Source organism: Macrobrachium rosenbergii, chromosome 2 (assembly GCF_040412425.1).
Source record: "Macrobrachium rosenbergii isolate ZJJX-2024 chromosome 2, ASM4041242v1, whole genome shotgun sequence".
In the NCBI taxonomy this organism is placed as follows: domain Eukaryota; kingdom Metazoa; phylum Arthropoda; class Malacostraca; order Decapoda; family Palaemonidae; genus Macrobrachium; species Macrobrachium rosenbergii.
Window position 1 is genome coordinate 73,196,125 of NC_089742.1, and position 21,737 is coordinate 73,217,861.

The 21,737-nt window shown below is 45.2% G+C and overlaps 1 protein-coding gene and 1 long non-coding RNA gene across 5 annotated transcripts in view; one reads left to right on the plus strand and one right to left on the minus strand.

The window, feature by feature from the left end:
* The window catches only part of LOC136848593 (uncharacterized), a 60,795-nt gene that overhangs the window by 35,822 nt on the left and 3,236 nt on the right, over window positions 1–21,737 (plus strand). The window lies entirely within an intron of this gene.
* HPS4 (Hermansky-Pudlak syndrome 4 protein) overlaps window positions 10,075–21,737 on the minus strand; it is a 363,238-nt gene continuing 351,575 nt past the window's right edge. For all 4 annotated transcript variants that reach the window (XM_067120928.1, XM_067120938.1, XM_067120917.1 and 1 more), the window contains one exon: window positions 10,075–12,792. In XM_067120928.1, the coding sequence (XP_066977029.1) occupies window positions 12,624–12,792 (169 nt within the window). In that variant the 3' untranslated portion in view covers window positions 10,075–12,623. The remainder of the gene's footprint in view (window positions 12,793–21,737) is intronic.

Genomic DNA, 21,737 nt, shown 5'->3' on the forward strand with positions numbered 1-21,737 from the left:
TTTGTCCGGAAACTCAAAATCATCAAACACAATAAAATTAACAGCTTGCAGCTAAATACAGTAATCTAAATAATGTGGAGTGTTTTCATGGGATTGTATCAATTATAAACGGTTCTGTCTACTATTAGCTAAGCAAACACTGTTAAGAAAGGAAAAAGCCTGTTATGGCTGATGCATTTCCTCTTTCTCTAATAAATGGTCGTTTCACAAAAGTTTCGTAAATACAGTGCAAGAGCAACTACCAAGTAGAAGAGTTTGAACGGGAGAATGATTAAGGGTTGGCTTGAGGTTGGAGAAGCCACTTGTGTAGGTAAATAATAATTGGGAATACATTCAAATGGGTCTGAGAAGGAAAGGAAGGGAATGGAAAATATCTTCAATGGAGCAGCGTCAGTCATTAGTCATAGAAGGACTGTTTCAATTTTTGGCGAATGGTTTCAAGATGCAATAGAAATGGAACTCTGAAACCATGACATATTTAGCACGCAGAGGTTGGTCAGCTCTGAACCCAGAAACACCTGAGGGGTAAACACGCACACACGAAGAAAGACTTACATACTATACTATCCCGACAATGATGAGTGAGCCATTAGCCTAAAATATTCTCCACAAAGAATCATTCTTAAATGCAACTGAGAATTACACCAACCCCAGCCAAGACCCCATTGGAACAAAATAACATCATAATCCTCTTCTGGCTGCGATTACAAATCCAGAACTCTGGACCTTAGGCTATATTTCAACTTTAATGGTGGGGTACCTCCCATCTTTACGCAAAAAGGTACAATAATGCTCAACATATCCAACTCCTTTCTCCATCAAACTATGAACAAGGCTCTTTTCCAAGATGGAAAACTAATCAAAATCATCTAAACTCTTGTTCCATGGTCCCTGCACCATTGCCTACCACAAAATTGGTTCTAAGTTCCGTTGCTTTGCGATGCATTCAAGCAATATTGCCTTCCCTTGTTTATTTTTCAATCAGTAAACCCACATACTTTTTTAATCTGTTAACAAATTTTATGTGCTGCTTACTGTTGCTTGTGATAAATCTGTACATTTAGATCTATTTATTAGTTAATATGCAGCATATATTTCGTGGTTTTTCCGTTTCACACTTCGGAATTGTATTTCATGGAAGCCCGCTAGCAAAGTCATGGCTTTTGACCTGTCTCATAATAAGGAAACCTGGGATTGTTATATCTTTGTGTCCTTCATTTAGCCCAATTAAAAATTTCGAGACCATTTTCTTTGTTATTTATTATTTTTTTCCATAATACCTAGCCCATGGAAGATAAAATTCCCGATACCCTGCAGTGATGTTCAACGACCACTGGAGTGACTCTAATGGGATGTGCTGTCCAGGGATCCACATTCCTAGGGAACTTAAAACTATATGTGAGTGGGTTAGAGGTAAGTGATATACGACACTAATCAAGCCTGTTGAAGGGAATCTCCAAGCAGGGCACCTCTATGTGGAGGCAGAGAAGTAATGAGTCGGGTACAATTTGCTAGATACGTGAAAATGGGTAGAAAGGAAAACCACTGGAAACGACTGTCAGAATTAATAGTTTACTGCCTTCTAGAGACTCACCCTTTCTTAAAATTATCCTTTCTGATTTATAATTTCATTCATCAGAGGTTAGAGCCAAGCCTTTATCACTACGAGCAACTGTAGTCACCATCTTATTGTGGTGGACTCTCTATCTTGATCATTATGTGTTGTAGGCCTTTTATTTATTATCCCATCTTGATTCTCACAAGGAATTTTCATAGGTCCCTACGTCCACTGGCTAAGCTTGATTATTACTAAAGTGGCTTTTATGGGATCTCTGTCCACCAACGGGAAGCAAAGGTCTCTACATGATTCCCTCATCTGTGTTTCAACAATATTTCACACAGCATCCAGTTTTATCTTCAATATAATACCTAGGATGACTGTGTTGTCGCCAGTTTAAGATAAAATGTAACAGAAGTAAAATGTAACATTTCTGTGAGGTCAAAACCACAGATATCCTTGCATTTAATGCTAAAAGAAACACCTCTCCAGTATGTTACGGATGGAAAATAAGTTGTCACGAAAACTTGGTAACAAGGTGGAGCCACTGCAGACAAACTGTGACCAGCCTGTGCTTATTGTGTTGGTAAAAGGAAAGAGGGGGCAAGAAAACTGGTAAAACCCCCTTCTAGAAAATCAGTATCTGTGAAGAATATAGAAAACTAACAATAATTCTTGAGGAAATTAAGAATTTTTAAGCTCAAAATACTTTTGAAGTAACCAGTGCTGCAGACATTGCTACTCTCAAAGATGAAAGACTGACCTAAACCGGACTGGTAATGCGCAAAATCCACAAATCAGCTGAATTGAGAACTTCATATCAGGCAGAAAACAAATATGGCAACTTATAAAAACTGGCTTGTCACATGAAAAACTATGTAATCCCTCATAATTATAATTCCTAGAATTTTGTGAGAGGTTTCTTAAAAAAATAATTTTTTCAAGAAATACTAACCCTACTGAAGGAAACTATAAACTACTCAACAAACGGCCGTATTCAAAATGGAGATGCAAAACAAAGGGATGAATTCCAGTAATCTGGAAAGTATGTATACAAGAACGAGATCTGAAAAGGTTCGGAGTCTCGAGGTTGTGTTTTTTCAGGAGAATATCTTAGGCTGATGATTTACTCAACAAATTTTGGATGCTATATTGTGTCATCTGGTGGGCTGCTTTTGGCCCTACAAGTGTTTCTTAGCCCAAACTCCATCCTGAGGAAGCTGACATATTTTGTGCAGGGAAATGGTTTTAAAATCGTCTTTTAATTTCATAGAAACGTTAAGAGCTATGAAATTGTTTCTATAGCCAGGATATCAGGTAATCTAAGACAGCATAAGCAGCAGTTTTAACGTATGACATTTAAAATAATGTCCAAAGAAAATAATAATTTCTTTGCTTAAGTCTACTTTACCATATTAAATAGAGAATTTATCACAAGTCTTAGTTTTTGGATAATTATATAACCTTTGGGTCCACCTACACAATAAAGACTGACTTTGGCACGAAATCTAGATATGTATATTGCAACACTCAGAATGAGGACAGCTGCTAATGAAAATGACAAATTTTTAATGAACTTGTATTTTTCAAACATACAAACCTGAGGTCTTTATGCATGAAAGAAAGCTCAGCTGGAAACCGATTAAAATTAGAACAAGGTTGGTGGCTTGTCCCCGTTAGCCAATGGGAGGAGAGAGGAGGCGGAACCTCACCTGCATAGATGCTCAGTTATCTTCTAGCTCAGGAAACTGAATGAGGGGTGGCTTGAGGTGGGCCATTTACATAAAGACCTCAGGTTTGTATGTTATGAAAAATACAAATTGATTAAAAATTTGTCATTTGTTCATACATGGTACAAACCTTTCGGTCTTCAAATGCGGAAGACTCACCCGGGCTCACTCCTGGTCCTATGTTATAGCATAGGAAGGAGTTGCATGCTTCTGATCTGTTAAGCAACAGTATGCTCAACAGTCAGACATTCAGGCTTCGACGCAATGGGAACTCAGGTTTACATTGTGCCAAGGAATAATGTAAGAACCTCTAGTTGTCAGAGACGACAAAACTATGGGTAGCTAATGACCTTGTTCAATCCTTCCCTCCCCTTGTAATAGAGAGAAGGTAGGACTTGCTTCTACTGTTCTAGAATTTATATTGTGTAGGAACAATTACAATATAAAAAGTAGAATGGGTACTCACTCACCTGTATCTAGCCAGTTCCAGCAAATCATGGCTCCACTCCCCTGCCTGCCAGAAGAGAAGGAAGAGAAAGGAAGGAGTCCAGTCACCACATTCACAACCAACATCATCGGCAATATACAACCTGTCCTGCAAGGGCCACTGACTGGATGAGCTACACAACTTGTTGAGCAGCCACCACAGGACACAAGGAAAAAGTGCTCAAGGACCTATGGGCAACGTCCGACAGATAGAAGGTGGTGAAGGTCGTTTGATGAACCCACATACCACCCTTCAGTATCCTTTGGACTGATAGTTTCTTCCTGAACACAATGGAACATCATGAGCTCTTGCATGCAGTGCATTGATACCTGCATCTTGAGACGTGCAGTATGCTTGTCTTAATTACCTCGCGGAGCCAAAAGGTGATGGTGTTAATGGATGCTTCTTTCTTGTTCCGGCCAGTGCTAACGAAAAGTCTAAGACATTCAGGCCTGAGATGTCGAGCTCGTTTTAGGTAGCTTCGCAGTATACCTAACAAGACATAGTAGCATCTCTTCAGGATCATCACTAATGAAATCTCTTGGGGAGGGGATCGAGAAGGACTCAAATCTGTCATTGGGAACTGAAGGATTCTGAGTCTTTGCTACGAATTCTGGGACAAATTCGAAAGCTACCGACCTTCACTCCCGTGAATGTTTAACACCAAAAGAGAGGCCATGAAGCTCTCCTACTCTTTGTTGAGGCTAAGGACATTAAGGAGATGGTCTTGAGGGTCACATCCCTGTCTGATGATCTTCGTAAAGGTTCATGTGGAGCGTGAGTGAGGCTGCTAAGGACAAGAGTCAGATCCCACCTGGGGACCTAAGCTCCTGGGGGTGGGTGGGGGGACAAGACCATTCAAAACTTCTCAGAAACATCAAGATCTCCTAGGAGGAGGGGAGATCAACATCCTTCTGGTGTAGAACTAACCTAGAACAGCCCTGTAGCCCTTAATGGCTGAAACAGAAAGTAACTTCTCCCTACGGAGGAACACGAGGAAGTTGGCAGTTCCGACCAGAGAGAAATCCCGTTGATGACACCATCATAGTAGACGGCCCATTTCCCCTGGCACACGGTTGTGGAGGACTTCCTGAGATAGCCAGATATCTCTGTCGCTGCTCCTCCAGCTGTGAAGAGATAGGGACCTGACAGATTGGTGGGACCTCTCGATGTGCGGGTTGTGCCAGGGGGGGAACCTCTGTGCCTTGGTCAGTAGGGCTAGCAGGACAGGGTACCACTTGGTGTGTGGCCACAAAGGAGCCACCAGGGTCATTCTGAGTAATCATCACCCTTTTGATTGCCTGACGAATCAGGCAGAAGGAAGGGAAGGCGTATGTGTCCACATTGTCCCAGGGAGTTGGAGAATGCCTCCTGCAACGGCCCATGGGTCTGGAATGACTGAACAAAACACCTTCGGTTTCTTGTGCCAGGTTGCGAACAAATCGATCATTGGTCTTCCAAAAGAAGGAACAACCTTTCCACTACCTCTGGGTGTAGTTGTAGTGACCACTCTGTCCCCAGTACCTGACCCCGATGACTCAGCTTGTCTGCCACTACATTCCTCTTGCCTGGGATGTATCTGGCTGAAAGTTCCACTGAGTGAGTCACCTGCCAACTGGTGCAGGTGTACTGTCAATTTGAGAAGTTGTCAGGAGACTAGTCCCCCCAGTTTGTTGACCTATGCCACCACCATGGTATTGTTGGTCACTAACACTGAGTGTTCCGTCACCTGATCCTGAAGGGCTAAGAAAGCCGCCTTCAGTTCCAGGATGCTGATGTGAAGCTGTTTGTCTGGTTGATCCCACACACCTGAAGTCAGAAGATCTTCCAGGTGCGCATCCCAACCCTTGTTTGACACATCTGAGAACAGAAGAATCTCTGGAGGGGAGTGTGAAGAGGCACTCCTATAGTTAGGTCCCTGTTGTCTAGCCACCAAGCCAAGTCCTGTCTCACATTCCTCGAGAGGGGAACTAGGAGGAAGGGAGAGTCCTTTTACGGAGACCAGAACTCTTTCAATCTTCATTGAAGGGATTGAAGGTGGAGACATCCAAGTGGGACAAGCTTCTCCAGGGGCGACAGGTGACCATGAACGATCTGCCACTGATGTGCTGGGTGTTTCTGTCTGGACAGGAAGGACTGTGCAATGGTCCTGAACTTGATGTGAGGGCCTGATGGGAGACCCTCCTGCTGCTGTGTATTAACATGCCCAGGTACAGTGTCCTTTGGCTGGGTGTGAGATTTTACCACTATCCCTAGGCTGTGACAAAACTGGAGTAGATGGTCTCTGTCTTGGATCAATTTTAGCTGAGAACTTGCCAGGACCAGCCAATTGTCGAGGCGTATCCTGTGTGAATGGGCCTAGGTCGAGACTAGGATGAACACACTTGTGAACACCTGTGGAGCAGTAGAGAGACTCAAGCAAAGCACCTTGAACTGAGAGACTGTCATTCCCAGAATGAACCGAAGGTACTTGTGAGGAGACAGAGATTGGTATCTGGAAACACACATCCTTCAGGTCTATCGTCATCATGAAGTCGGCCTTCTTGATGGCTGCTAGAACTGTAGGAGTCGTTTCCACTTTGAACTGGGTCTTTCTGGTGAATAGGTTCAGGGAAGACAAGTCTATAACCAGTCTTCAAGCTCCTGAAGCCTTGTCTACCAGAAAGATCCGGCTGTAGAAACCTGGGGATTGTTCCATCACAACTTCCACAGCACCTTTCTCCATCATTGCCTTCACTTCCTCTCGGAGAGCTAGGTCCTTCGGCAAGCCCAGAACATAAGTCCTTTGATGGAATGGACAGTCGGAGAGAGGAGGGGGAAACTCGAAGGGAAGTAGATATCCCACCCGCAGCACATCTACTACCCAGGTCTCCGCTCCATGCTGCTTCCATGTTGACCAATGGCTTGCCAGACAAACACCCCCTCCCCACCAATAGCAGCAACTGGGGAGGGGTGCCTTCTCTAGTGTTTACCTCCTCTAGCCATGCCTCTGCCTCCTCTCCTGGCTTTGGATGGAAGGGGGTTGAAAGGGATGCTGCTGAGTTCCTTTCTTTATAGGGGTAGGAGAAGGTTGAGGGGCCCTGGCGAGGACCTGACATAGTTTGAGGCCTCTTGCAGGATGGATATGTGGCTGACACAAAGACCTAGTTACAGTGGCACATAAGGTCACGAAGGGTTATTAACAGTGTGGTGGACAAATCGGTCATTATTATGCTCTTCATCTGTTCACTGCAGCCTCTAATTTGTCCTTGGGAAGAGTGATGAACAACCTAAAACAGCCCATTCCACAGAGCAAAGGTAAGAATCAGGGCCAACAAATCTGGTAACCTTAGAGAGAACAGCATCTCTCCTCTTCAAAACCCAATTAGCCCACATGTTTGTTGTTAGGTGGGCCAAATAAGACATGGTCTTGCCCTGGACTGCGACAGTCTAAGAAAAGTGGAATACTATCTTTGCTGTTGCTAGAAATAGAGGCCGAAGGAGGTTTGCCAACTCTCGTGGACCACAGGTCGAGCCAGGAGACCGCCTGGAACGCTGATGCGGTAGCCAATTCCAATGTAGCAGCCTCTTGGTAGGTTAAGGAGGTCCCCTCTGCCCAGATTTGATCCAAGGAAAGACCTGGGCCTAGACGAACTAGGCCTGGATCAGCCTGCTTCGTTTGTAGTCTATTTACAGATGGAATGTAAAACCATTTATGTTGTGGAAGAGGTGGAGGGAGCAACTTAAAGGACCTGCTGGACTGAAGTGAGTTGTCCTGTCCAGAGACGAGGGAATTTGTCCTACAAGGGCTTTGAGACCCGAAGGACAATCTGAGTGGGAAGCCACAGTCTCTTCCACCCAACCGTTGTACTCATAAATGAGTTTAATGGCTTCTGCATAAGTTTTTTGCAGTTCTGGATTGTCTGTATCGAGAGGGAGCAGGCCTTCTACTTCCAGGCCACAAGCTTCTCTGTCTAGCCTGTCTACTGGATCGTTACTGCCCCTTGCATCTCTTTCTAAAATTGGAGTATATGACTGGTCAGGGCCTAAGACTGGTCCTGGTACTTACTGTTGTGATGGAAGAGAAGGGGCTTGGTCCAGGACATGACATTTAGACCTGTCACCTTCTCCGTTCCTTGTGTATCCACGGGAGGTAAAGGGAACTGAAGGACTCTTGTTATGAGGTGAAAGATCACAGCCAAGCAAATGTGGCCGTGGACTACTCTCATACTAGGGGAACGGTCCTGGTCACATGAACATGGCTGTGGGCTGTCCCTCTGATGTGATGTCTTGTCAAGGTGAACGGTCGTGGCCGTGTGAATGCGGCTGTGGGCTCTCTCTCATACAAGAGGAATGGTCCTGGTCATGTGAACACAGCCGTGGGCTGTCCCTCCAACGTGATGTCGTCTTCCTTACAGCCACTGTGTCATCCTTCATGGCTTTGGCCTTACCCTTCGTCTCTTGAAAAGGACGAGTGGAAGAAGACATAGTGGCTGCATCTTTTTGTGGAGGAGCCCAATCTACGGTCCTTGGTGGAATCTTGACTTGTTGAACATGTTGCAGCATGAGAGTCAGGCCCTGGGTGATGCTTATCAGCAGCTACTCAAGAAGATGTACAGCTGTGTGCCCTGTCAGACATTTGGCCGTCAGTGAAAGTGCCTAACCCTGGAGGGGCAGCTGGGAGATGATCGGCAGATGACAAACCAAGAACTACACTGGAAACAGTGATGACCGTGTTTGGATGCACAAGCATCAACTCCAGGCTACAGATGATTGGCCTCCCTCGCTCCCAGGGAAGAGGGGAAATGGAGCGGGAAGGGAAAACCCCTACCACTGAGGAGGAGACTGAAGAGAGCTTACGGACCTTCTTACGGGGTGGGGCCACGAAGTCTTTCTTCCTCCGCCTCCAAGGAACGGGACAAACAGAAGATGATGAATGGCAGGAAGACGATGACGAAGATCTATGATGCTTCCTCTTCGATTTCTTCATACTGTCACGGCTGAACTTCTCCAGAATTGCACCTTCAACTTTATCCACCAAAGCCTGAACAAAGGGGTCGGAGGAGGAAGACATAGTAGGCCTGGGAAAGTGAACTGATGGATGAGGCATGGCTGAGGAAGATACGGTAATGGCTGAAGATGTCATGGCTGCCAACACTGGGACACGGGAAGATGAGGTGAGACAGTTGTCCATCTAGGTGGGGCTTCCTGGATATGCCTAGGGTGGACCAGCACTCCCTGAGCTTCTCCGACTCCATCCCTGAAACAACATGAGTAGGGGGACTGCCTCTCCCTCCTTGGCGGGGGGAAGACTCCCTCCCCGAAAGAACTGAGACAACTTCATAAAAAATGCAGTTGTCCAATCCCTCACTTGGACTATCTAGAGACGTAGCAATAGTAGGACGAAAAGGGGTGAACTTTCCCTGAGGAGAGAGAGCAACAAGAGCAAAATTTGATGGAGAGAAAGAGCAAGAAGGAATGTTGGTATTCAACGCCATTGGAGGTGAAAACCCCTCCCATGACGCATCAACCAGCTTCCTTTTGTATTTCCTCTTGCTGTCAAAAGCACTTCCATTGCTCCAGGGACCAATCACGAAACTCTGAACAAGGACTACTTACACTGCAAACTTGAACTCTGCATCTGCTGCAAGTAGAATGGGGATCTGTGAGAACAGAGGCCAGATATTGCATACATGGATTGTTATCAACCTCAGGGCATTTTCTCAGAGGCCGAGTCTTAGGCTTCGATAATTCATGGGTTTGCATAATGAAATACAATTACACACGAGATAAACACCGAGATATTCAAAACTAGTATGAAAAGGAGTGCAAAATGAAGCGGCTTCTTGGATAAGATGGGTAGTGAATGTCTTGTCAAAAGACGGTTACTGAGATAACTCGGCATCTATGAAGGGAAGCAGGCGAGTCTCTGCCTCCTCTCTCCTCCCATTGGTTAATGGGGACAAGTTACTAACCTTGTTCTATTTTTAACCGGTTTCCAGCTGGCAGCTGAGATTTATCCCACACATAAAGACCGAAAAGTTTGTACCGTGCATGAACAAATATTATTTCAATATACAGCAGCAAAGATATTATATATCAACTGAAAAATTTTTTGATAAGAGCTAAGTACCATGAACACATGCTAAATGAAGAATGGAAAAGTATCTCAAGTAAAGCTCATTTTCTCACAATGCTGTAACACTGATCGGTCGAGCCATGTCAAAGAAATTGAGAGGATTCACCTCCTTTCTTTAGTAATTGAATCTGTTTCGAAGGATAACACTAATTATAATGAAGATAAAAAAGAAAAAGACTTCTGATATCTGGCTCCTTTATTTTTATGGCTGGAAGAAATAATGCTACAAGGGGAGTAAAGGAGTGGAACAGGAAGGAAGGTGGGGCAGGAAGGTACTAAGGGCCTCAACTGGAGTATCAGGACTGGGCAACAGTTGGCACATGGATGGACTTTGGGTATGGACGAGGTCAGCCAATCCACTTTGACGCCTCCCAGTTCACATGAGTGCATTTAACATTACTTATAGGCCGGTTCTATAGCACCTCATGACAAGCTTATTTGTGACACCCAATAGTGTTTTCACTCCATGGGATGAGCTAAAAATGACTTCAACATCTGTGGTGAACCAGGGACGTATGAGTGGGTCGGCTGCCAATAAGCTCTAGACTATGACAACTCGTATGCACATGTCGTCACTCATGTATGATATATAAATGACATTAAAACTTCTAACTTTCAATTAACCCTTCCTTGAAAATTTCAGTATCGCACAATGAATATAGATGCCTTAATATAGCTATAACCAAGTTATCGAAGCTCTTTCTGAAAAGAATTTGTTCCAAAATATCCAATTTTCATTTTTAACAAAGAAGGCATGATAGTACACATCATACATATTGGACTCATCTGTACAAGTGGAGGGATTCACTGTTGAAGATTGGTAAGAAACTCAGACTGTACAATTTACAATACAGCTAACACGTGGGACAATTTGCACAGAGAACAGCCTAAGGATATATTGTACGCATTCATAACATACAACATTGGATGTAGCCACTGTCTGAGTATCCTACACAAATCTCTCTAACATCAGGGTATTCACAAATCTAATGAATATTCTGTTGGCTGGTAGATCTAACAGTAAACACCTTAAAATTGTTTGGTAATGGGGATAAATATTTCAAATGTCTTTACATTCATTATATGTTAAGTACGAGTACAGCTACCTGAAAACCAATTCAGAAGAATATTAACTCTGCAACGTTACAGTCATGTGTACTATTGAAAATATTGGTTTAATATGCTAATCTTCAATTGGTTATAGATTGTTGGCAGCTTATGGTGCAAAATATTGTCAAAAGATAAGTGTCAAAATGTGATAAAATTACATAATTCAGTTCTATAATTAATCACTGTAGCTGGACATATTCAAGGGAACTCTAAAATATATAAAGGTAAACTAAGATTAACACCAAAGGATCACAGAGACAAAATATTACATGTTTTATATCTAAATATAATTTATGTAAACAGGTCTACTAGAAAATTTAATGTAATTATGATTGCTACTAGACTCAAAGCTTTCCACCAACCAACAGAAGTTTTTTTAATATCTGCGGTTTGGGACCATTTAGGAGAACTTTATTTTCCGTGCATATGAAACATAACCTTTTAAAGATACATCCTCCTCCTGGTGTGGAATGAAAACGAATCAAGTTTTGGTTTTGAGAGGACATTGCTGACTATATTTACTGCAGATTGCCACACAATAACACCTCGTGTTACACCCATACTCTCCAACAATTTCCATATCTTTAAAATATTAGTGCATATATTATATTCTACATGAATATTAGTTATATCAAACGAAAAAAGACACCTGAATACATTATATCTATAAAGCAACACTCAAATACTGAGCTGTACTATATAATTCGTAATAAATCTGTTTTTGGAATGCAATAAACAACTGTACAATTAAATTACTTTCATATTAGTACACATAAACTCTATAATAAATACAAGACTGCCTTCTGCAGGTGAGCATTACTGAGAAGCAACTCATTTTTGATATTCGAATTTTACCTCAAAACCCCTCCCGCCTGTTTTAGCCTCTCCAAAACCTCTTAAACATTAGAGAGGTCTAAGCAGTTAAGAGACCCTAGAATAAATTCAGGACAGGGTCTTATCTGTTTAGTATCTCATGACTTCCATTGGTAGAACAGTCTCCGATGGGAATGAATAAAAAGCACTTCTTTATGAAGTATGTAGATGATATTTCAAATGGATATGAAAGGTAAGTGTGACTTATATGCACTATATGGCAGCTTTGGTTTGCATTGCTCTTAAATAAGGCCAAACAATTTTCAATACACCGATACTCAGAAGTGATATCATCTTTGTTTATTTCATTTTATATCTGTGTTGAGATCGCTAGCATTACAACAGCTAAACACTTACTCAATAACCTGAACATGATGACCAAAGTCTGGGTCTGTTGGTTGTTGTAATCTACCAACCTGAGGGACGGGTTCAATACTGTCATTTCTTCATAAATAATTAGATCTCCTAACCCTTCAAGAGCATGATGGAAAACAATGCTAACATTAAATGGCTTTTCTGTAAGAATAAAGTTCTAATATAAATTTGCCTGGAAATAGCAACAATTCAAAGTTATTCATATCACATATCAAAACAGCTAATTCACCATTTCTATACCCTACGAAATACTGTTTAGAGCACAAGTTGCAAGTTTGCATGAAAAGTCTGAGATGAAATTCCATGAAAAGAACTTTAAAGACTGCTTGAAGCTAAACCAAAATGGGAGTCACACGGTGATACTTTGAGAAACTACAGGAGTGTGATATTGTGATCTCTATCCAAACGACGCCGGGCACGGTGGGGAACTTTGGCCATGATGTCTGACGGTATTGGTAATCCTGGACGTGGGGCTGCGTTCACCTGATAAAAGGTCTCAGTGCTGCTGTGTCTGTGAGCCCATAGCACTGCTTCTCCACTACTATAAAGGAAAAATATACTTAAATGGTCACTGGAACACATCACACTTTAACAAATAAAATCTTTTAAACCAAGAGACTTAATTGATCAGTACACATTTTGCTCGCTGGAAAAGGAAACACCACCAAGTTTGCCGAGTTCATTTATCACAGGGCACAAGAACCATTGCCTCATGGGATTTTTTTCTTTACAAAATTCAACTTTTTATTTCCTATTTTTTTCTTAGTGTTGAATATACAATGATGCTTGCTTCACTGAATTTCTCGTAGCAATTGATAAAGGACAAACTCCCATGCCTATTGCACAAAAGGAGAATGTCACTAAAAGCAAAGAGATGCAGAATCATTTCCAGATTTAACATTTTTGCTTATAGAGTCTGTAGGAAGCAATAATAATGGAGAAGCAATGAGGAAAGGAAATGATGCTTCATTTAAACTGTTGTTCTAATTGTACAGACTATTAGTAGCATACACGATAAACATCAAAACATTTATTTTTCGCAACATGAAACTATTTCTCCTTTAAGTGATTTAAAAATAAGCCAATTACACATGGATTCAGTGCCTTAACTGCTATTTCACATAACATACATATTGGGGCTCCTCAGCCAGCTGGTTTTGATAATACTCCAGGGTCAAAAAACACTTACATATAACAAAAACGATCTCTGAGGATTAACCCGTCGGAATCCAGGGGGGGCTGGTTTTTGGAGGTGGGACTCCTGGCTTTTGTCCGGAAGCCCACCAGTACGTTTGGAGTGGGGAGTCAGTCCCCATTAGTGGGGCAGAACTCCCAGCAGGCGGACAGGCTTCTACCTGGGCCACTGCAAACGTACTGGTGCTATCCTGAAAGGGTAGGGTATGGGGTGGACTGTTGGGAGTCAACTCTCACTTGTGCCACTGGTGGAGAATGCGAATACTTGAGAGATCCATGATACTTTCTTGATATAACCAAGTAGTTTTTTGTGGGTGGATAAGCCAGTTTGTGTGTGGTGGTTGGATGTGTGCATACTTGGCATCTTGGGGTCTCTTTGCGGGCTTTGGCAGTGTGTTGGGGTGGGGAAGCTGGGCAGTAGAAGCTGCCTGGTTTTCCCTTTCTGATGTGCTGTCAGGGTATGTGGGGGCTCTTGTCAGGTGTGCACTTTTTGGACTTCTGCATGCGGACTGGTTTAAATTTATGGATTTGGCAATTAGTTCTCCCTCCCCTGGATCCAACGACTTAACGGCACTGGCAACGACTTCTGACATGAACATGGATACGAGCTTGGCCGTTGGACAGAACCAAACACTGAGACACCAGGGCATTAGTAAATCTGGTGGATTTGATTCAAATAATAGGGTCCTTTATTGCAAATGTAGGCATTAAATTAATTCTAGAAAAAGATAAGCAGTAATTTTCTGCTTTTGTTAAATTTTCCTCTCCCTTGGAAGCTAGTGAGGCGCAACAAGCACTCCATGGCCACATTCTAAATGACTCAGTTCTCAGCATGAAAGTGTTTTCAGTGATCCTCCCCCTTTATGGCATGTTGCTATCTACAAGGAGGGAGGGAAAATTTCAATAAAAGTTGCTGAATGTACTGAGAGCAAGGTTGGTTCCATTCCCATTGGAAATTTAAAACACAGTGGAAAGACCCTTCTAATAAAAGATGATAATGAGACTCAAGCAATTCTGCTATCTAATTTTAAACCTTAAAGTGGAAATATTGAATGTATTTCATCTCAGATTCTTTAGTACACTGAAAGGGGTAGTTTACTCAAAAGACTTGCATGTTTTTAAAGAGGAGGAGATTCTCCATCAATGTCCTCCTTGTGAATTGCATGTAAAAAAACTGGGAGGGGATGCAGCTGTCCTTTTAACCTTCGCCTCTAATTACCTACCTGATACCATCATTGTTGGTCATGAGAGGATGCAGGTTAAAAAATATAAAAGAAATCCCAAACAGTGTCGCAAATGCTTTGAATATTGTGATAACAATAAAAGATGTCCTGTGTGCTCTGCAGAGCACAATAATTTTGATGAGTGCGAAGCCGCCCGATACTGTTTCCTATGTAAGGGTGATCACTCTAGGGCTTGCCCCAGATATAGATTTGAACAAGTATTGGCAGTGGCTGATAACGAACATGTCAGCATTAGCGAAGCAAAGCGCACAGTAATGGGGGCAATCAAAAGTGCCAACTCTACCTATGCTTCTGTAATAAAACTTATGAAAAATTCTAGCAATGTAAGGCCACCAATAACTGCATCTGATAGTAGATATTACAAACCTGCTATTCCTCTGACTGTAAATAATAATGAATATCTCCAAACTGGTCAGAAACTTTCGTCAGCAAGTGCTTTGGAATCCAATATAAAAAATTGTACTTTCAAAAGCACACAAAATTTATCTTCCAAAGTTGATATAAATGCCACCTCTATGATAGATGCTGATTCATCTCCAAAAATGTGTGACAAAATCAACTAATAATTCAGTAAGATACTCTAAAAATACTTCAAACAAAAATAAGTTAAAGGAGCAATCCCAATTAGATAGAGCTAGTTCAGAGCAATCAGTCATCACAGCCACAAACAAAAATAATAATGAAGCTATAATTACAACTGTAAAGTCCCCGCTCAACGGGTTTTCTATAGTGAGCCTCCCGTTTTCTACAGTGCCTTTCCCACAAGCTTAGGTCACGTAATTAGCCACATTTTTATCTGTAAATACGTATCTGTTATTGATTCATTTGTGCCTGTTTACATTGTACATGTGTCAGAACATTTTTATGTCAATTCTTATACTTTTATCTTTACTTATTTGTATTTAACTGTCCTGTTTCATATTGAGAACAATTGACCTCGGGTCACCTGTATCCTATTGTATGCCTTTGTATGACATCTGCACGCTGCTTTATAAGTGGTCTGCTTTCTTAACAAACCAGCAGTACATGTCCTCCTGCTCTCTTTTTTTGCACCTCTTACAGTGGTGACGCCCGGAGTGGTTCCCGGAGCCATTAGTGGAATCATACGGCGACAAAGTCTTGGCTCCATGAACTACCCCATGCCCCTAACGGCCTAAACAAGGCACTTTAACAAAGCGTTCGGGTGTACTGACTCTCGTCGGCAGATCACCAGCATCATTAGCGGACCCAAATGGCACGCCCCAAGCACGTATTGACACGAGTGTAACCCTCCAAGAGTGCAGAAGTGAGTATGGATGTGGACATTCCCTCCCACATACAAACAACCGCGAACTTCACACTCTGATAGCTCCCTCGCGCAAAACCCGCTTGTGCCCTCCCCCACGCCAAGGCTCGAGCACTCCTCCACACCAGTACCCGCTCCTCACGGGCTGCCCATCCTGACAGACCAAACAAGGCCTGCCCCAGCCATATAGCTGCCGCCCTTCACGCACAGCAACCCGTCATCATGGCTCTACAGGGTCGAGGGGCAGTTCAGGCTGGCAGGACTTGCCGACAAGATCCTGCAGGCAGACACCATAATAAACGCCCTCCCGGAAGATGTCTACAGGGAGATCGCCCCGTGGGTGTCTGCCGTAGGTCCTGTCACCTACCAAAAGCTGAAAGCCTCGCTCATCGAGACCTGCTCCCTGCCGGTCTCCGAGAAGGCTGCCCGTGCCCTTGACCTCGTGAACAACCCTTGACATGACCAGAACTCCGGGAGACTTGGAGTGTGATCCAGGACCTCCTCATCCTGCCCGGGACGGACGGCAGTGGCAGGCAGTCGGAGATGAGCCTGTTGAGGGCAATCTGCCTCCGCCAGCTTCTCCCGGAGGTTCGAACCCAGATCCTTGAACCTTATACAGTGCCGATCGATGATCTGATCAGGACGGTGCAGCAGATAACAGACTCCGCGAGGGCAGCCAAGTGGGAATCCATGCCGCACACCCCATCAACTCCCTCCAGCCGGAGGAGGCCGTGGAAGAGGAGATATGCGCCGTCACCAGGAGGCGGCCAACATACCACCAAAAGAAGCAACCACCAGGACCTTGCTACTACCACCAGCGGTACGGCAAGGACGCCCAGAACTATCAACCCCCCTGCTCCTTTGCCCATCCAAAAAACGGAGGCGGCGGCGGCCAACAGCACAGGCCGCCGTGGCAGCAGAGGAACCCAGGAGCCCAAAACAAGTAGGTTTTTACGTCCGCGACACCATCTCCGGCAGGATGATGCTGATCAACACAGGGGCCATACGATCAGTGTTCCTGCCATCCAGAGAGAACCGCAAATGCCCGCCGGACCCGGCTGCCTCCCTGATGGCCGCCAGTGGGTCCCACATCCTCTCCTACGGCACCAAGCTCCTGTCTGGTCTCCATCCTTGGCCAGAGGTACAGTTGGAACTTCATAGTTGCAGACGTGAGGCCCCACTCCTGGGCGCGGACTTCCTTGCCCACTTCGGCCTGGCAGTCGATGTCGGTTGCAAGAGCCTGTTGTACACCAACTCCTGCCAGTCCCTCCCTCTGGTGACGGGCCCCACCGTGCCCGCCATCTGCTCCGTCGCCCGCACCAGTACGCACAGCTGCTGAAGGAGTTCCCCGACGTCTTCAAGCCTGAACTGCGTCAGGTGCCCGGGGCCCCTGCTAAGCACAGAATCTACCACCACATTAAAACAAAGGGCCCCCCAACACACTCAAAGTTCTGGAGGCTCCCCCCTTGGCGCCTTCAGGAGACCAAGGACGCTTTCGCCGAGATGGAGAGTATGGGCATATGCAGGAAGGCTTCCAGCCAGTGGGCCTCCTCCCTCCACATGGTGCAGAAACCGGATGGCTCCTGGCGACCCTGTGGCGACTACAGGTGGCTCAACCTCGCAATGGAACCAGATCATTACCCCCTTCCAAACATGCAAGATCTCACGGCCTCTTTTCACGGGGCCAAAATATTTTCTAAACTAGATCTGTTGAAGTCCTACTTTCAGGTATCAGTAGCTCCAGAGGACATCCCCAAAACCGCCATCACCACGCCCTTCGGGTCCTACGTCTACACCTTCTTCACCTTCGGACTGAGGAATGCGGGGTCAACCTTCCAGAGACTGATGGACACCATCCTGGGGGACCTACACTTCTGCATCTGTTATGTAGAGGACATTCTGATCTTTTCCAGATCCCACAAAGAACACCTGCAACACATTCGGAAGGTCCTGCAGAGCCTGCAGGAGAACGGCCTCGTCGTCAGGTTCGATAAATGCACCTTCAGCGTTGAAAGATTTGACTTCCTGGGCCACGAGATATCCCCGGGGGGCGCCCGTCCACTCGCATTGAAGGTTGCAGCCGTTACCAGGTTCCCAGCCCTACCTCTGTCAAGGCTGTACAAGAATTCCTCGGGATGGTCAACTACTACAGGAGGTTCATCCCCAAGGTTGCACACACCATGGCCCCCCTGATGGAGATCCTGCAGGGGGCCTTCTCCCTGATGAAGGCCGCCCTGGCCCACCACGACCCCAACGCCCCCCTCCAGCTGACGACGGATGCCAGCAACGTCACCTGTGGGGCTGTCCTGGAGCAGGTCGTCACCGGAGCCCCCTGCCTATCACCTTCTTCAGTAGGAAGTTAAGCCCCGCAGAGTCCCGCTACAGCACCTTCGACAGAGAACTTTGTGCAGTGTATCAGGCGGTACGTCACTTCAAGTTCCTCCTGGAGGGTACGCCCTTCACAATCTGGACGGACCACCAGCCACTGGTCCACGCCTTCACAAAGCAGGGGGACACATGGTCTTCCAGGCAGCAGCGACATCTCGCCGCCATCACGGAGTTCACCTGCACAATCAAGTACCTCCCTGGCAGGAAGAACCCTGTAGCAGACGCCCTCTCGAGGATCGGGCTCAAGCGGTGCAGTTCAGGATCAACTATGAGGACCTCGCCTGGGAGCAGACCGCCTACTCAGAGATTCCAGCCTACTGCACCGCCATCATGTCACTTAAGTGGAAGGATGTTCCCATCGCCCCTGGGGGGCCATAACTGCTGAGCGACATAAGCACCGGCCACCCCCACCTGCTAGTACCCGCCTCCCGCTGCTGTCTGGTGTTCGATGTCATCCACGGGCTGTCCCACACCTCCGGCAGGATGATGGCCAAGCTGTTAGCAGAGAAGTTCGTCTGGCATGGTATGCAGAAGGACGCGACGGCCTGGGCGAGGCAGTGCATCCAGTGCCAGGCCTGCAAAGTAGGGTGCCACACCGAGTCAGGGGTGGGCGAGTTTCCCCAGTCGGGGAGACGGTTCGGACACATCCATGTCGACGTGGTAAGCCCCTTCCCCATCAGGTGGGGCCAGGTATCTCCTGACAATCGTCGACCGCTCCACCAGGTTGCCCGAGGTGATGCCCATGCAAGTAGCCACAGCCAGTGCGTGCGCCGAGGCCCTCCTCGCCAGCTGGATCAGCTGGTTCGGTGTCTCGGACCACATAACCACCGACAGGGGTCCTGCTTTCCTGTCCGAGCTGTGGACTGCCCTGGCACACCTACTGGGGACCTCTCACCACAGCACCACCGCCTACAACCCCACGGCCAACGGATTGGTAGAAAGATTCCATAGGTCCCTGAAGGCGCACCTCATGGCCCGCTGCACCGCCAAAGATTGGAAGTACCAGCTGCCTTGGGTCCTCCTCGGGCTGAGGACCACCCCAGAGCCAATGGCAACCCGTCCACAGCAGAGAAAGCCTACGGGGAGCCCCTCGTAGTCCCGGGCGAACTCATCACGGAAGATCGCCACAACCTGACAGTCCAGAGGCTCCGTGACACGGTTGGAAAGTTCGCCCCCTGCCAGCGGACGAATACCAATAGGACGTCGCCTTTCATGCCTCCTGGCCTGTCCTCCATCACCCACGTCTTCGTCAGGAATGACGCCGTCCGCCCGCCCTTAACCACAGGCCTTACAAGGGACCCTTCCACATGCTGGAGAGGAACGACAAAGCATTCTGGCTGGCCATCCACGGGAAGGAGAACTGGGTGTCTGTAGACCACCTCAAGCCCGCCCTCTTGGAGGAAGACGTCGACGATACCACGCAGCGCCCTCCGCGGGAACTGTTGCCCCCGCAGCCAGCCCAACCCAAAAGAAAGTCACGTGGCCGCCCCCGGAAGGAACCGGATCCAGACAGCGCCACAGCCAGCCACTCCCGCTCACACTGCACCCCCAGCTGACTTTGCTGAGCCGCTGGACTCTCCAGCGGCCCAGCAGATACCTAATTTGATCAGATGTTACTTACGTCTTGGGGGGTGAGTATTGTAAAGTCCCCGCTCAACAGGTTTTCTATAGTGAACCTCCCGTTTTCTACAGTGCCTTTCCCACAAGCTTAGGTCACGTAAATAGCCACATTTTTATCTATGTAAATACGTGTCTGTTATTGATTCATTTGTGCCTGTTTATGTTGTACATGTGTCAGAACATTATTGTGTCAATTCTTGTACTTTTATCTTTACATGTTATCTGTATTTATCTGTCCTGTTTCACATTGAGAACAATTGACCTCGGGTCACCTGTATCCTATTGTATGCCTTTGTATGACGTCCGCACGCCGCTTTATAAGCAGCCTGCTTTCTTAATAAACCAGCAGTACATGTCCTCCTGCTCTTTTTTTTGCACCTCTTATACAACTACCAAGAAGCGCACAAGAAATACTTCCCCAAATAGTGATAGCTTTACAATAAAAACTTCGAATGGGTTCAGTGTTTTGGAAGATATCTCTCCTCCTAGAAAGGTGGTTCCAAAAGTAGATTCAGAACAAAAACATCTGAGTTCAGTTCAGTCTTGCCGCCCTAACACAAATAGGATTAGTGGTGCACAGAATCACAGTAGAAATTCTGAACATCAGGATCATAAAAAAAATATGAAGACCAACCAAAGACCCTGAACTCCAATTCAGATGAAAAGGGATTAAGAAAACAATCTCTTATAAAGGAGAATTTCCCACTCTACCCTAGGAATAGTACTTCCCCTCTAAGGAGTGGGAAGTAGCACATTTTACCACCTTAGCATTCATGCTCGATATCCTTCAGTGGAACTGTAAAGGTCTCAGAGCTCGTAAAGAAGACAAAGTTTTAATGCATGAATTCAATCCAGGGATTACATGCCTGCAGGAAACAATGTTAGGCAACTCCTGGACTAAATTATTCAATATTTAAATCATATCCCCCAATTGGTGATCGTGGCCATGGAGGTGCTGCAATTATTACTAATAAATCTCCACAGCACTCCACAATACAATTAAATACAACTCTACAAGCTGTCGTTATTTCAGCCATTTTGGAAAAGAGGATAACAATCTGCTCGTTATACCTTCCACCAGACCTTGCTTTTTGGAGAAAGAGGATAACTTCCAACTTCTCTAGGTGACTTTAATGCCCACAACCTTCAATCCAGAAGCATTAGTATGTAAGAAATTGTTTAACAAAAAGGACTGCATTGAAGAAGAGATTGGAAAATATTCAGTCGACGTTACCCATGCTAAGTTATACAAAGATCTATACAGATGGATCAAAGTCAGATAGTGGTGTTGGTTACTGTTATCCTTGGTGATACAGCATACACAGCTAAATTACCTGACTCTGCATCAATATTTACTGCCGAATTGACAGCCGTAGTCTCTGCTCTAGATTTAGTTTTTCAAAGTAGTGACACTAATTTTGTCATATACTCACTTTCTGCACTTTTTAACAAAAAAATTTAACAGGCTTTCATCCATTAATTGAAAAAGTTCAGGAGTGGCTTTTTCGTATATATTGTCGACGTAAATCAGTCTCTTTCTGTTGGGTCCTTCTCTTAGAGTGGAACGAGATGGCAGACAGGGAAAAGCCAGTATTTTATCAGAAACCTCTCTCAGAAAAGTGCCTCATACAGATCTAAAAGGTCCCATTAGATCTTATGTTTTATAAATGGCAAGATGGACTTCTCCCCTTCTTGCCAATAATAAGAAATATAGAAATATTAGGGATAATGTACTACCGTGGTAGTCATTCCAGC